Source organism: Sinocyclocheilus grahami, unplaced genomic scaffold, assembly GCF_001515645.1.
Source record: "Sinocyclocheilus grahami isolate Dianchi unplaced genomic scaffold, SAMN03320097.WGS_v1.1 scaffold578.1, whole genome shotgun sequence".
Taxonomy (NCBI): Eukaryota; Metazoa; Chordata; class Actinopteri; order Cypriniformes; family Cyprinidae; genus Sinocyclocheilus; species Sinocyclocheilus grahami.
The window spans coordinates 571,936-589,347 of record NW_015505757.1 but is presented as its reverse complement, the minus strand read 5'-3'; the positions used below and the strand labels follow the sequence as shown (position 1 = coordinate 589,347).

The 17,412-nt window shown below is 36.8% G+C and overlaps 2 protein-coding genes across 5 annotated transcripts in view; both read left to right on the top strand.

Annotated features, from left to right (window-relative positions):
* The first annotated feature begins 1,439 nt into the window (after positions 1-1,439).
* Positions 1,440-6,335, top strand: LOC107556770 (proteasome activator complex subunit 2-like). The gene is made up of 11 exons (XM_016239973.1): positions 1,440-1,626; positions 1,947-1,979; positions 2,052-2,114; positions 2,302-2,388; positions 2,509-2,554; positions 4,362-4,459; positions 4,553-4,621; positions 4,726-4,793; positions 4,918-4,972; positions 5,524-5,610; positions 5,732-6,335. The coding sequence occupies exons 1-11, from the start codon at positions 1,579-1,581 to the stop codon at positions 5,810-5,812; spliced, it is 735 nt and encodes a 244-aa protein (XP_016095459.1). The 5' UTR covers positions 1,440-1,578; the 3' UTR covers positions 5,813-6,335.
* A 5,896-nt stretch (positions 6,336-12,231) lies between these two features.
* The window catches only part of LOC107556767 (ribonuclease 3-like), a 46,851-nt gene continuing 41,670 nt past the window's right edge, over positions 12,232-17,412 (top strand). The window contains exons 1-7 of one of the 4 annotated variants that reach the window (XM_016239964.1): positions 12,232-12,431; positions 12,655-12,716; positions 13,042-13,074; positions 13,596-14,326; positions 15,573-15,879; positions 16,217-16,358; positions 16,590-16,750. In XM_016239964.1, the coding sequence (XP_016095450.1) occupies positions 13,596-14,326; positions 15,573-15,879; positions 16,217-16,358; positions 16,590-16,750 (1,341 nt within the window). In that variant the 5' untranslated portion in view covers positions 12,232-12,431; positions 12,655-12,716; positions 13,042-13,074. Of the gene's footprint in view, positions 12,432-12,585; positions 12,717-13,040; positions 13,075-13,595; positions 14,327-15,572; positions 15,880-16,216; positions 16,359-16,589; positions 16,751-17,412 lie in introns of those variants that run through there. The other 3 variants (XM_016239965.1, XM_016239962.1, XM_016239963.1) reach the window with 3 other exon arrangements.

Genomic DNA, 17,412 nt, shown 5'->3' with positions numbered 1-17,412 from the left:
ACAATGCTGGATCGACGTCGGAGATCAACGACGTTTCGATTCTACGTTGATTCTATGTCACTTTTGATAAAAGTAGCACAGTAAAGTAGCCTAATCCACATGATTCCAGTCCATATCGTCTTGTGAAGCTAAAAGCTGCGTGTTTTTGTAATAAACAAATCCATAATTAACACTTAAAACGATTGCTTCAAGCTAAATGAGCCCTCTGTTCATATTGCTTTACCCAGTGAAAAAAAAAAAAAAAATCGGAATCAGGAGAGAAATATGTGCAAATCAAACACAGTTTACAAGTGAAAACAGTCCAAAACAGTTCTAAACAAAAAAAAAAAAAGATTCACGCGTCCAGCACATTTTATGGAGGACTGTTTCCTGATCCTGGGAGAGTTACGTTAGACTACAATGCCGGCAGTTCTGATTCACGTAAGTATGTTCTCATTTAAACGATTTGCCACTGATGATTCAAACGCGAGTTTTGGGCAGTAGAGTAGCACTTGTTGTTCGTCATTTCTCCGATCACAAATGCAGACAGAGTTTTATGTTTACGCGGCGCGATGCAATGCAACGCAACGCGTAAAAAGACAGTATAAGTCATTATAATCAGTAATTATGTCCCTACTGGATGCAACAAATGCCTCATTTGTAATGGGTTTTAATGTTTTTGTCTCGTCGCTCCGGCCGGACACGGCAGCAACAGTATGTGAGGGGCATAACATTTCCATCACACGCTTGAGGTATTCGGCCAGTCGCAACGCACTGGATAGCTGGCCAATCACAGCACACCTCGCTTTTCAGACCGATGAGCTTTGTAAAAATCAATGCGTTTCAAAAAGGCGGCGCATAGAGGAGAAACAATAATATACAGTATGTGGAAAATAATGTGTTTTTTGGACCTTAAATCGCATAAACACATTTCATTACACCAAATAATGTTCTTTTTAGCAGCATCATATGACCCCTTTAAAACTGTCTTGATGGATTTGTTTAGGCCTATTACAAACACAGCTTTTCACTTCACAAGATTGATCAACTGGAGTCGTGATGTTTTTTTTTCTGTTCTGAGAAAGAAACACACAGCTTGGATGTCCAGTTTTGAGCAAACTTTCATTTTGGGCGAAGCTAGAAAGTTGGAGAATTAATTCTTTCCGGTGCTGATATCTGCCTGCAGCATGAGCATGACTGCAGCACTGGATCGTTCATGTCGCGTGAATAGCGCCCCCTATCGTTACTTAAGACAACAGGTGGCCATTTTAGCCACTGCCAGTGTGTTTAAATTAAATGATCATATTTCTGCATTTCAGAAAAGAAAAGCTGTTCATATAATAACAGAAGAAAGAGAAAACAGGTTTTGTGGATGAAATGGGATTGACACGGCGAATGAATGCTACAAAACAGTAACGTTAGGCCGCCTAATCTAAAAACCTAACGCGTTTCTGTACTTCATTGGATCCTTTCGTGAATTGTGGGCGTCATCAAGAAATCGAAAGTGTCACGAAGTGAAACTGCGCGAGGTACCTGAACGTCTGCTGCTCACAGTACCGCGATCTGCTTGTCCGAAAATAACGAACATTTGCATTCATTATGTCCAAATCTAAAGTGCTGAAGATAAACTCTGATAATGCAGTGAAGGTAAGTTCATCTCTTTAGTATTTACACTAAGTATACACTACACTGTCAAAAGAGTGCACTAAAAGTAAACACGTTCGCGACTTGTGCTTTGAGATTATGGCTCCACGATGTTTTAAAAGGGCTTTGTGTAGTTGTTTTTGGCCGTTTTTGAACATAAAACACAGCTGGAGATCTCTGTTAATATGCTTTAAAAATATATCCTGAGTCACTTCCTCATCCACGAATGTTGAAAGTGAAAGTAAACATGGAAAGCGTGATCATTTTCATGGACAAAGATAATGTTTGAATTGTAATTGTACATTTATGTTTCCTTCATCCAGATAGAAAACTACCGACAGTCACTGTATAAGCAGGTATGAATTCAATAATACACACATAGGCTATATTTGAGATCGTTGTTTGTGTTGACAATATTGTGTTGACAGGCAGAAGACCTGTTCTCCAATCACATACCTCTGAAGATCTCACAGCTTGACAACCTGTTGAAGGTACATTTACCTTTGTTCATTTGGCAGAGGCTTTTATACAAATTGGCCAATACATTTGGGTATTCATTTATGTGTGTCCATGGGAAATGAGCTTGTGACCTTGGTTCTGCTGCCCAGGTTACCAACTGAGCAATTTAACCTTGACTTCAGCAACAATGAATTAAAATAATTCTCTTTTATGGTTTAGGGGGATGAGTTCAATATCACTGACCTCTCATCTCTCCATGCAACCCTGGACATTCCCATTCCTGATCCCCCTGCTCCGGAGGATGAGGTTGGCATCCAGCTTGTGATTCGTAAAGATGCTTTTTGAAATATATTTGAAATATATTTCAATACATTTTAAATAAATTAAATAAAAATATTTAAAACATGTCTTAAAATATTTTAACAGGAGATGGAGACAGATAAAAATGAAGATGATGAGAAAAAAAAGAAAGGTATTTTCACGCACGCACGCACACACACACACACACACACACACACACACACACACATGTGTGTACTGGTTTAAATATCCTGGTGGGGACTTAAACCTGACTACACACAGACTCATGGAGACTCGTGTCATGGTGGGGACCTAAATTGTGGTCCCCACGGGTACAAAAGCTTATAAATCATACAGAATTACGTTTTTTGAAAATCTAAAAATGCAGAAAGTTTCCTGTGAGGGGTAGGTTTAGGGGTAGGGTTGGTGTAGAGCAATAGAATATACGATCTGTACAGTAGAAAAACCATTACGCCTATGGAGAGTCCCCACAAGGATAGCTGACCAGACACACATACACACACACACACATGTGTTGGGTTTCCATGTTTTATGGGAACATTGCACAGACATAATGATTTTTATACTGTACAAACTATACAAACATTTATAGATTTTCAAAACAACTCTGTAACATTCTGTATGATTTACAGTATAAGCTGTTTTCCTCATGGGGATTTCCACATGCAATCATGAGTACATGAGTGACTGAGCGAAATTGTATTTATGAGTGGGAAATTTGGAAAGATGATACACAAATAACTGATGTTGAGAGAGGTATGTTAATTTGAAACATTGCAGAAACACTGATCTATAGCTAATATAGATCAGTGGTTCTCAGCCTTTTTGACTCCAAGATCCCTCATTGTCCACCAGTGTCGGGGGTAATATATTACAAGTAACGCAAGTTATGTAATCAGATTACTTTTTTCAAGTAACTAGTAAAGTAACGCATTACTTTTTAATTTACAAGAGAATATCGGAGTTACTTTTTGAAATAAGAAACGCAAGTTACTTTTTTTTTTCAATTTATTGATTGTCAGCTCTCCTGTCCCCATGTTGAGAGAAATCAGAAGATGTTACTGTAGTTCTAAAATAAATATGAATATGCATTAATTAATCTCACTCACACACAGAAAAAACACAGATTCAGTATTCCTCAAAATGAATACAAATAATGCAACTCAGAATATGACGCAAACCTGCAATAATTAAATGTTAAACAACACAAATGTTCTTTATGTATTTAATCCCATTCTGTTAACCAATGTCTTTGCTTCTGACCTTCGATGATCCAGTTCAGCCATACTAATAAGCACAAATTACTCTAGACAAACATTTGTGTATTTTTTTTATTGCTGAAGTGTGTTGAAATTTCTTCTTCTGCATTCTACTGTACGGACGTACATTTACTTTCCCTTCAGCCTGAGGCTTATTCATTTCACATTTGGTGTGAAAAGGCTTTTATATTTGCCAAAAATATAACTTTTTTATTTTAAAATCCAACAAGCAAGCCCTGTCCAGATTTTAAAAGTAACGCAAAAGTAATGTAACACATTACTTTCCATAAAAAGTAACTAAGTAACGTAATTAGTTACTTTTTTATGGAGTAACGCAATATTGAAGTGCATTACTTTTAAAAGTAACTTTCCCTAACACTGTTGTCCACAACAATATTTGAAGGGCCCCATCCTTAGTTTTGTTTTCAAAACTTATTTTAATCTACGGGTACTCCTAGTTTCTGTAAATTAAAACGTTACTAAAATAATTATAAAATTAAAATAGGATCTGAATGTTCTTTAGGCAAAAATTTTTATGCACTGATTAAATTAAGATGAATGTTTACCAGAGTTATATAAAGAAGAAATGTGGATAAAAGTGCCCTAAAGTTGCATATGTGCACCAAACCATAACTGTGATGCATTGTTGCGATATGGAATATGGCATATTTTTGTAATGTTACATTTGTCTTTTGTCAGCTCCCAAGTGTGGCTTCATCAAAGGAAATGACCGGATTGTGAAGTTGCTGGATATTGTAAAACCAGAGATAATGGCTCTGAAGGAGACCTGCATCACTGTAAATGGGCAAAATTTGTCTCATAGATAAGTTCAGCATTTTCCCAGATGTACAGTAATGGCACCTTTATTCTTTTATAATTTTCTTCCCCAGGTTTCTTGCTGGATTTCTCATCTAATTCCAAAAATAGAGGATGGAAATGATTTTGGAGTTGCAATTCAGGTTATTAACCCTTAAAAGGCTCAGACTCCTATTAAATGCTGCATAAATTTTTTTTTCTAAATCTCAAAGATAAGCAGTGTTAACATGACTGGTTGATATTTTAGGAAAAAATCCTTGAGAGAATTACTGCTGTGAAGACGAAGGTGGAGGGTTTTCAGACCAACATTAACAAGTATGAGCAATTCCTAACTATTTCAGTACATTGTTTACTGAAGATTGTAAAGGTGCAATATATTTTACACTGCCCACATTTATTCATTTTGTCGTGTTGGTAATGAAAGTGTGTTTATCTGCAGGTACTTCTCAGAGAGAGGTGATGCAGTGGCAAAAGCTTCTAAAGACACCCACGTGGTGAGTGACCTATCAAATCAACTCATTAGTGTCATTACTTTTTTTTAATATAGCCACAGTTATTAAATAGGCCTTTCAATACCATATTCTCAGTTTTGGACATTTAACCCTTTGATGCCCGAGTTAAGAGGTCATTTGAGTACTCTGTGCAAACACAATAGTAGTAAAACATTGTGAACATTCTGTAGCCCTCAAACATGAAATTGAGTATTTCAGAAATTACAGTTTTGCAAGAAAATGCAATTGCAATTTTCAGGCACAATAAACATCCCCACCTTTTAAGAATACGAACAGGCAAGTACAAAGCAATTAAATACCGGTACATGCAATTATTAAAAATATATTAATTTCATTTTATCTGCAGTTTACGCTAAAATATAGCCACGATTATTCCACGATTTGCATATTTGAGTATTTGGGGATAAATCAGCACATTTACACATTGACCTCATCACATCAGTATTATAGTATAGTTTCAAGTCACTTTCAAAGCCCTGTGAAACACTTTCATGCCCTTCTTGTGTAATAATAAAGAATGTTTTTTTTGACAGATGGATTATCGCTCTCTGGTGCACGAGAAGGATGAAGCAGCATATTCTGAGATTAGAGTGATTGTGCTTGATATACGCGGCTTCTATGTGAGTTGCTTTATTCATTCAGAAAACAGCTTCTAAATGAGAAATGCTACAACACAAGCTTTTTTCATATGAATCATGGTAGTTGTGGACACATGTAGATTCAGATGTCTCTTGTTTCCAGGCTGAACTCTATGACGTCATCAGCAAGAATCTGGAGAAAGTGACGAATCCCAAAGGAGAAGAGAAGCCCTCCATGTACTGAGACAGATGCTTACTGGGAACAGTGTAGTTCTACAACTAGACCAGTTTTCAGAATTTCTCATTTCTTCGTTTTTGACACTCTACAGATACATCCCTAAAGTGGTTAATAAACTTAAGTCAGTCATAAACATACAGTGTGCCGTAGTACAAATTATGAGTTCAGGTAAATCCAAATGTACGTTTATTTCAGCATATACAAAATCAGGAAAACGCACAAATTCATAGATGTGACATTCTTCTAGTAAAGAACCACATTAAAACCAAAAATGATGACTTCACAAAACATACTCTGTTTCTTCATTCACACTTCAGAAATATATATCACACCAAATGCTGTTATAACATACAACTGAATTCCAACTCAGTCCAATTCATGTGATTTGTTTTATTGTAACAACAAATGTTTACAAAAACTTTTTGGATCACTTAAACAATAGAACTAATGTGGAAAACTCTCCTCATGAACTGAAAATGAATTTTTGAAAACAAGAAGTGATCAATTCTAAGTTTTTTTTTTTTTAATGAAACAACTTTGACTAAATTTGGTAATGGGAGAGTAAAAATATTTTTAAAACGTACACCGTTCAAACTAGGCTGCTTATGTTGAAGTGTTTGGGATGTGGCTTTTAATGATGAGACCTTTTTTGTAATCAGGCTCTCAAAAAGTATATAACAATTTGGATATAGATTTATCGGCCAACATATCGGTTATCGGCTTTCAAAAATAAAGAATAATCGGTTATCGGTATCGGCCAAAATTTTCATATCGGTGCATCCCTAATTATTATATAATAAATAATCAATGTACAACATGTACACCGGGCATGTTGAAGACAGGAGCCAAAGCAAAGAGACTCGTGCGACATATTAAGCCCCCTTTTCACATTATTTTCCATTTATAACACTATTTTAGAGAAAAACTAAAATTAGACATATTCCAAACTCTGTATGAACCTTGTTAATAATAAGAGCACCATGGTGTCTGACCCTTAAATATCCCAGAAAATAAATATAGCCTAGAGTATAAATATATATTCACGCATATCATATATATTTAGTCATAAATTTGAGGAGCAGTCAAAGCAGATGGGTACATACATCGGGGAAAGATAATAAAGAAATATATAAGCACATTTTTAGGTAGGAACATGTACTTACAACTCTGTCACATCCTCAAGAACCATGTCTGATTAAAGCAGTCAAGAAAATATATCTGTGGTCCAGTCCTTCAACACTTCTTGAATTTAATGCACCTTCTCTTTCTTTACATCATATGAAATAAAGGGTAATGCAGACTTCATTTAAACTGTAACTATAATGGCATTATAAAAAAAAGAAAAAAAAAGTGACGTGACATGTGGCCAAGTATGGTGACCCATACTCGGAATTAGTGCTCTGCATTTACCCATCCAAAGTGCACACACACACACACACACACACAGCAGTGAAAAAACACACCGTGAACACCCACCCGGAGCAGTGGGGAGCCATTTATGCCCCCTTTTCACATTATTTTCCATTTATAACACTATTTTAGAGAAAAACTAAAATTAGACATATTCCAAACTCTGTATGAACCTTGTTAATAATAAGAGCACCATGGTGTCTGACCCTTAAATATCCCAGAAAATAAATATAGCCTAGAGTATAAATATATATTCACGCATATCATATATATTTAGTCATAAATTTGAGGAGCAGTTAAAGTCAAAGCAGATGGGTACATACATCGGGGAAAGATAATAAAGAAATATATAAGCACATTTTTAGGTAGGAACATGTACTTACAACTCTGTCACATCCTCAAGAACCATGTCTGATTAAAGCAGTCAAGAAAATATATCTGTGGTGCTTTTTTGTTGCGGCGCCCGGGGAGCAGTTGGGGGTTCGGTGCCTTGCTCAAGGGCACCTCAGTCGTGGTATTGAAGGTGGGAGAGAGTGCTGTACATTCACTCCCCCCACCTACAATCCCTGCTGGTACGAGACTCAAACCCACAACCTTTGGGTTATGAGTCCGACTCTCTAACCATTAGGCCACGACTCTAAAATTCATAGGACAAATAAATCCTTGCAAAGTGTTAGTATGTCCAGAGGAGTGAATGTGTAACAGTGTCATCAGCTCTGTACTTGTATTTTATACAAAAAAAATAAAAATGTATCTAATGCTAAAACATTAACCATCACAAATATGTGCCAGTGTTTCTCCAGCATGTAAAAGGATACTGACAAAGTCATCAAACCCGAGCAGAGTTCCCACAATCTCTTTATCGTTCTTCATGACAATGTGAATCCGTGAGCCAATGCATTTATCCACCAGCTCTGAAAGAGATCACAGAAGCCATTACAAACACAATCACAGACAACTGAAGCAGCACAAGACTGAGGCTCTTAATGGCTGCAGTACATGTTGGGGGCAGTGTGAAATCTTCTACATTTTTCATAGCACATTACAGTATACATCAAGACACATACAGTAAGTATCCCACAATACACTGTATCCCACAATACATTTTGTTATAACTGAAGCTTGTCAGTTAGCTACTTGTCAAATTAATATTAAGGTTTTGATCAACTTTAAACCAAAGAACGAACAGGTGTGACATCCTTTCGAACTCAATCTGGCAAAAATGAAGTTCTGTTGGAGTATCATCTAGAATTCGGAGTTTTCCACTTTTAAAACGACTTAGTTTTGACGCTTGGTCATTCGTGTGTTGCTTGTAGCTCGTAATTACGATATTCCCGACTACAACTGAAGAGCACACAAATTATTAGTGAGCGATTCGATACAGCCACACTTTGTAACAGAATTTGCCCATACTCACTGCAGACTGCGGTCAAGCCAGCCGCGCTTTGAAAATGCACGGTCAAGCCAGCCGCACTATTTTTTGTCATGCGCGTGTAATTGTGTACTTACGGTACGGGTGCTGAGAGCAGTCAAAATGCATGTAAAGAAGCTGTCATACCGACGTTTCCTTTATAATTAGCTTATAGGTATTTTACCTTTTATTTTTAGTTTGTAAATACATGATTTTTGTACATAAACGTTTGTATTGTACATTAATTATTATAAATATTTATAAATGTTCATATTAATGTTTTATATTCATTGTTCATTGTTATATTCATAGTTTTTTTTATTTAATGTTTGTGCACACACACACACACACACACACAAACATTAAATTAAAAAACTATGAATATAACAATGAACAATGAATATAAAACATTAATATGAACATTTATAAATATTTATAATAATTAATGTACAATACAAACGTTTATGTACAAAAATCATGTATTTACAAACTAAAAATAAAAGGTAAAATACCTATAAGCTAATTATAAAGGAAACGTCGGTATGACAGCTTCTTTACATGCATTTTGACTGCTCTCAGCACCCGTACCGTAAGTACACAATTACACGCGCAGAACAAAAAATAGTGCGGCTGGCTTGACCGTGCATTTTCAAAGCGCGGCTGGCTTAACCGCAGTCACTGCAGGGACGGATTTCCCTTTATATCTTAGGTACGAATCACTTAAATTAAATCATATATTTAAATGCTTAGACCTATGCATTTAGTATACACGTGTGTCCAATAAAATAAAACAAGAAATAAAACGTACTGAGATTTGAACGCATGAATTACAACAAGTGCAAAAGGTTCAATTGGTAAAGTAAATGACACATTAAAACGAAAGTCGCACATACCGAGAGGTAAAAGCTGCGAGGGATTCGTCGACGCGACTGCCGCCATTTTGAGAAACTGACCTTCTTCTTCTTCTTCTTTTTGTTCAATGGCCGTTCACTCCTTAGGAGTATTACCGCCACCTACTGTATATCTTGCGCACATGGGTGATGAATCTGTACGATAAACAGACCTGAACAATCAGCAGTGAAAAAAATTACAGACGTGAGTAATCAATATTAGCAGCCATCGATGGCTGTATAAACACAAGGAGGTGCTGCTCTTCTAATCTCTCTGCTCTTCACTTAATAAGAAAGCTGTTAAAACTACTGTATGGATGGAAAAATTATCGACTTTAATGTAAACCTCCTGTGTATTCTTTGAAGTTAACATTTTATATGTAATTGTTCCATTTATGTTATTTTTATTTTTATTTATTTATGATTTATTTATAAAAAGGAAAGAAAAGATGTTTAATTTTGAATGTTTGTTCTTTATATTTAATTTTTTATAATTTTTTATATATTTGTTTTGTGTTCTGGTTGTGTATGTAATTTATTGCTATGACTGTATCCCCTGTGAATGTTATATCTTCAATAAAAAATAAATAAAAAAGGGTGCTGCTCTTCCGTTCGTTCGGATAGTAGTTAGTAGATGGTAGACTTTTCTTGTAAAACCTGACCATACGTTATGCATATTCTCTATGATATAAAAATGATTAGTATCCATTATAAGCTACGTTCCGTTTTTAACATTAAAACATTGAATTTGTACTTTAACCGTTATTTCACACTTAAGAACTATTTAAGTAATTTTAAAAGATTGACTAATTTTAATTTTGCTACAGTACAAAGCTGTCCAATGATAATTTTTCTTTGCATGCATTGTTACCCTTTTTGTAATTGTCACAGTATTTTTTTGTCTTGTGTGCTGCCAGACCTTTTCTTTATGATCCATGCACTACTCCTTACAAATTAGTCAATGTGGACAAAAGCATCTGCTAAATGAATATATGCAAGTCTAATGGCCTGTAATGTGCATGGTGTATTCAAGATGACTGTGATTTGTTTTACTTCTCCAAGAGCAGGAGAATGTCCTTGAGAGCATGCAACCTTCTTCAGACTGCAGATGCTGTTAATTTTTGAAACGATGCTCAATATCAGGATATCTGGGACCCATGCACTATTTATAGTAATACAGATATGCTGATGCCATCTCTTTTTACTCAGCATGAACTTTCCAATAATATGATATTGGAGAGAAAAAAGAAAGATATTGTACTGATGTGAATGCCACAAATACAACTTTATAACTTTTTTTTTTCAATTAATTCTGGAAAGTTTTAGGATTATAACTATGAAATACTAATTATTAAAATAAAGACAATTCATAAAAAAAAGAAGAGGAAACATTTCGGATTGTGCACTTTTTATGGGTTATTAATCGAATGTGAGTAAGGGAGTGTAACTGATCATGTGATTCTTGGTCATACGTTATGGATTCTCTTTCAAACATCTCAAAACCTTAGAATGTGATCATCGTGTTTTATTCTGTCTGCTCTAGGGCTGCTGTCGTTAGATGAATAGTTCAACCAAAAATGGGAAAGCATGATGAATTTGTTTAATTACAAAAACGTGGAATGTGTTGAAAAAGTAAACATGTACTAGAATCAGGTAAAGTAAGTGTTGACCTTTTGTATGAACTCTCCACACTTTATCTTTAAAATCGATTCTTGAAAAGAAGGAATATGAAGCAACAAAGGTTGTTATAAGTGTTTTACTCCACACTGGTCTTTACTTGAGGATGTAATCTATGAGATGGAGTTCTTCAGATGAACTGAGGAGGGCAGCAATACGCCTTTGAAGCGTCTAAGCTGCCGCAAATCACACAAGAAGAAGAAGAACTCTCCACACTCCGGCTCAGTTGGTGGCAATGATGCGGCTAAAAGAACAAGAAGAAGTCTGTTTCGTGATTGGGTGCATGTCAGCATCAATCTGATTGGCTGCAGCACACCGCATCGTGAACGAGCTAAAGCTCTGCATCATAAACTGAGCATTTTTATCGCAGTAAGCATAAAACACAATAAACAGCACCACTGGTTCACAAATACAACTTTATAACTTTTTTTTTTCAATTAATTCTGGAAAGTTTTAGGATTATAACTATGAAATACTAATTATTAAAATAAAGACAATTCATAAAAAAAAGAAGAGGAAACATTTCGGATTGTGCACTTTTTATGGGTTATTAATCGAATGTGAGTAAGGGAGTGTAACTGATCATGTGATTCTTGGTCATACGTTATGGATTCTCTTTCAAACATCTCAAAACCTTAGAATGTGATCATCGTGTTTTATTCTGTCTGCTCTAGGGCTGCTGTCGTTAGATGAATAGTTCAACCAAAAATGGGAAAGCATGATGAATTTGTTTAATTACAAAAACGTGGAATGTGTTGAAAAAGTAAACATGTACTAGAATCAGGTAAAGTAAGTGTTGACCTTTTGTATGAACTCTCCACACTTTATCTTTAAAATCGATTCTTGAAAAGAAGGAATATGAAGCAACAAAGGTTGTTATAAGTGTTTTACTCCACACTGGTCTTTACTTGAGGATGTAATCTATGAGATGGAGTTCTTCAGATGAACTGAGGAGGGCAGCAATACGCCTTTGAAGCGTCTAAGCTGCCGCAAATCACACAAGAAGAAGAAGAACTCTCCACACTCCGGCTCAGTTGGTGGCAATGATGCGGCTAAAAGAACAAGAAGAAGTCTGTTTCGTGATTGGGTGCATGTCAGCATCAATCTGATTGGCTGCAGCACACCGCATCGTGAACGAGCTAAAGCTCTGCATCATAAACTGAGCATTTTTATCGCAGTAAGCATAAAACACAATAAACAGCACCACTGGTTTAACTGTTAGCGAAGCATTCTAAAGGTGAGTTGCATTCTTCAGGAATGAAATGTTTGACTTCATAATTAAATTGCTGTTCTGTCTGATGCAGAAACTGGTGTACTGTAGATGCATTTTAGAGAGTGTGTGTGTGTGTGTGTGTGTGCGTGTGTGTGTGCGCGTGTGTGTGTGTGTGTTAAACCACCAGGTGAAGATATACCTTCCACGACGCTTTGTGGAGGGATAAAACATTAATCTTTCAAATCAGGTTTTGAGACGACTCCAAGATTGGACTCGGCCAAAGACCTGTATAACGAAGCAAGTTTGCAGGCCAGTGGTTTAGATTTTTATATTCCATGTCAAACCACGAAATAATCTTGCTTTATGTAAATCTCTGCTTCCAAGACATTAGAAACTTGGTTGTCTTTTGGCCTCATAGTTAGAAACTGCTACTATGTCTAAAGAAATGTTATGACTGTCTTCTCATATTTAGAAACCGCCACTGTTATTACGTTTCGCTGTACTCGTAAAGGAATAACATAACCTGACTTCTGTGGACCTCAAATGAAAATATTTAGAAGAATATTTTGGTTACTTGACCACTGTATAGACAAACTGAGACATTTCTCAAAATATCTTTTTATATGTTCCACAGGGGGGAAGCCAAACAGGTTATAACGACATAAGGGTGAGTAAATGGTGACAGGATTTTCATTTGGCTTTATTTATTAAACTATAACATTTTTAACAAACAACCAATTTAACACAAATTAAGTTTATTTCATTATCAAGATATATCACAGCTATGTGTGTGTGTGTGTGTGTGTGTGTGTGTGTGTGTGTATATATATATATATATATATATATATATATATATATATATATATATATATATACACACACACACACAGTTTTGTTTTTTTTACCAATTTTGATAACACAGCAAAACTAATTCTAGGCTGACTTATAGAAGTAAAATGACTTCAAATTTATTGAAGTCAAGAAAACGGACAGCGATTAAAAAAAATAAATAAAATACAATTCAGACGTGTTTCCTCCAGTCCTGACTGACTGTTGAAAGTGTTTCAGTCACATTGGTGTCTTTATATGATTGGCCTCAGGTCACATGTGATCCAAGTTGAACAACATCTTTATAAGAAAATCTCTGGCTGTATCCACATCTTTATCACATCCATGTCTTCTATACAGATGTCTTTCCATGCTGGCCGTGGATGTCCGAGGGGAAGACCAGCAGCTCCGGGTCCAATGTATCAGCCCGCTCCCCCACGGTATCAATACGACACTCCAGCCGCTCCCAGTCCCATCTATAACCCTCAAGGCGGCAGTGGCTACATGCCACCTCATCCCGACTTCATGCCATTCCATTTCCCTGCACCATCACATGGCTCTAATGCTCTGCCCCAATGCCCCATACGTCCACCGGTCTTCCCAGAGCTGCCCCCTTTTCCTCCACTTGCTCCTCACAACTCCGACAGCTCCGTTCCAGTTCAGAGCTCTTACCCCTACATGATGCCCACCATCACCCCTCCACCCCTTCCACCTGTGCCACACTCAGTGCCATCTTCCATGCCCTACCCGCCATCATATCCCATGAGCTACCCTCCACAGCCACAGCTCCCTCCTCCACCGAGCTTCAACCCAGCTTACGTGCAGCCTGGAGGTTCCTTCAAACCTGAACGCTCCCGCCCGCCTCTGCAGTACAAGGCGGACTCCTGTTCTCGCTCACCTGAAAGACTTCGTCACCATGATGACCACCGGCACAGTGGCCACAGCTATGGAGGATATGGAGGCCGACATAACCGAGAGTTTGGAGAAGAGAAACGGGACAGAGGGTGCAGTTCAGAGCGCAGGCGGTCAGACAGCCCACGGTATAAGGTGGACTATGACCGAGGACGCGTGCCGTCGAGACACCGCAGCAGGTAACACATGTTGCTGCTTATCAAAGTTTAAATTTGAAATGATTTTTAAATATGAACCGTTAAGAGTATAAAATTGTGAACGCGTTCATGCTAAAGTGTATTATTTAATAAAGTGTAATAATGCAGTTCACTTTTTACCCCAAATATTTTTTCTTGTGCCTTTCATTGTGCAAGGGGTGACATTAAATGTGCTGTTCTGGGACAGTTGTGTCACCCACAGATCCAGTTTTTAAGTAAGATTGAATAAATTAAGTAAGAGTCAACAATACTGACAAGTGTATCTGTCCTGATGAAACTATAAGTTATACACGCATAATAAATGAACACAATAGTGTTGTCATGAAAATTTCAGTAGTCTGTACCAATACCAGCATTTTATCAAAAACCATTGGAATTTTTAAATGTATTTATAAATACGAATATTAAATAAAGTTGTTAGTTATTAATGCTAACAATAATACATTTATCTCTGGCATTTTAGCCTTTAAATAATATATTATAGCCTTTAAATGATGTTCAATTAAGTAGTAATTGCATTAAAAAGATAATAATAAAGTAGTAATGTGTTTCATAAGTAATAAAATGAAAGAAAAAAAAGAAACACATTCCATGTAATATTACAAGTGGCATGTCTGTTGCAATTAAACTGCAAGATGTAATGGAATGCACAGATCTCTTTTGACATTGATTGATAGATAGATAGATAAGTAATAATTTTAATCATAGTGATTTCAAATATGGTTGGCACTCCCAAAACTTGTTAACTTTAAAACTTTATTCAAATTATGAATAGGTTATATAAGGATAGCTAGCAAAGAGATTTCCCTTTATAATCACTAAATCTGATATCACTTTAAGGTGAAGTTCACCCAAAAATGAAAAATCTGTCATCATTTACTCACCCTCAAGATGTTCCAAACCTGTATGAGTTTCTTTTTTCTGTTAAGCACAAAATAAGATATTTTGAAGAATGTTGGTAACCAAACAGTTAACTGTACCCATTGACTCCATAGTATGACACATTATAAAGAAAAGACCCCTTTCAGTCCCCCTTCCCCTAGCCAGCCAGTCGTGGACTGACTTATTAAAATTGACCAAGCAACAAAATTTTACTGCATTTTTTTTTTGTGATATCAGTTTAGTTGTTTAAACCTCTCCACAGCTTTTATACACTTGGTTCAATAAGTACTATTGCTGGGTTGCCTGTTACTGTATTGTTTTTAACATACTAATAATCATCCACCAGAGAACGCTATCGGCATAGAGAGGAGCCAGGTTCATCCCCCTCAGACAGACACAGAAAACACATTCGCAATCGCTCAGGCAGTCGAGAGAGAAAGCGCCGACGTGTGGAGGAGGAGAAAGGGAGGAGAACAGACAGCGCCTCAAGCAGTCGAGAGAGATCTGTAAACTACAGCAGGAGTAGAGATGCAGAGGAGACGTCTACTGACCGCCACGAGGAGGAGAAAGGAGAGGATGAGTTACTCAAACCTGCCTGGATCCGCTGTACACATGCTGAGAACTACTACTCAAATGATCCCATGGACCAAGTGGTAATCAACAATAATTAACACAACACAAACTGCGGACAAGCAGATAGTCCCGACCCAAATTCAAAAGTCTAAAGTTGACATGTTGGCCTGCTTAAACAGATCATTTTTTGAAAGCGTCACAGTGTTACAAACTTCAGGAAGTAAAAATAACAAGGATTTACTAGTGACTCTGAACATCAAACTGACATTTTTACAAATTTACCACAAAATTGCACTCTACTCCTTTAAAATGTACAGTAAAGAGTTTTGTACTAAATATTGGCGTCATGACCAAAACATGTCAGATACTCAGGAGCTGTTTCAGGAACTGTTTCTTATCATTTTTATTCATCTGTAGGGTGACTCTACAGTCGTGGGCACTAGTAAGTTGAGAGATCTGTATGAGCGCTTTGAGGAAGAGCTTGGTCGGAGGCAGGTGCGGGCCAAATCCAGTAGGCCTAAATGGGAACCACCCAAGACCAAACTGGACCAGGATCAGGGTATTGTGTATTTTACCATTTCAGATGTGTACAGTATATTTTATAATATAATATTCTATAACATTTGCCAACATTATAAACATGAACAATCTGCAGTGAAATCATGAAACTGTATATGACTTTATATCTTTGCAATTGTATTTAAAATAAAGCTCAAATAGCAACACCAAAAAGTTTTGCTCACTCAGGCCTAACTCTAATAGAAAGATGAATTTGTTGTGTGTTGTGCAGATGAGAGCTCCAGTGAATCAGAATGTGATTCTGATGGAGGCGGTAGCAGCTGCTCCAGCAGTTCTGACTCTGCGGTATTTGATGTCATTGCTGAGATAAAGAGGAAAAAAGCTCATCCTGACCGCCTCCATGAGGAGCTGTGGTACAATGATGCCGGACAGGTGAGCTTCACCTTCACTGCAGCCTTTTTGCTGAGAAATTATGGTTGTTTTGCTCAAAAAGCCATATTAAGCTAGCGATGCATCAAAATAAAAATAACTGAAACCAGATAATTCTGGACCCTATAGGCTGAAAAACCAAATCCGGAGATGCTAATTAAAATTTTGAAATAACAAAACAAATTATATTTAAGATTTTTTTTACCCGTGTTCTTACATTGCTGTGTCACAGACAAACCTCAGTACTTTATGGGAACAATAATGTTAAAGGGGTCATATGATGCTGCTAAAAAGAACATTATTTTGTGTATTTGGTGTAATGAAATGTGTTTATGCGGTTTAAGGTTAAAAAACACATTATTTTCCACATACTGTACATTATTGTTTCTCCTCTATGCCCCGCCTTTCTGAAACGTGTCGATTTTTACAAAGCTCATCGGTCTGAAAAGCGAGGTGTGCTCTGATTGGCCAGCTATCCAGTGCGTTGTGATTGGCTGAATACCTCAAGCGTGTGACAGAAATGTTATGCCCCTTACCATATTGTGATGCCCTGTCCGGCCGGAGCGATGGGACAAAAACATTAAAACCCATTATAAACGAGGCATTTGTTGCATCCAGTGGGCACATGATTAAGGATTATAATGACTTATACTGTCTTTTTACGC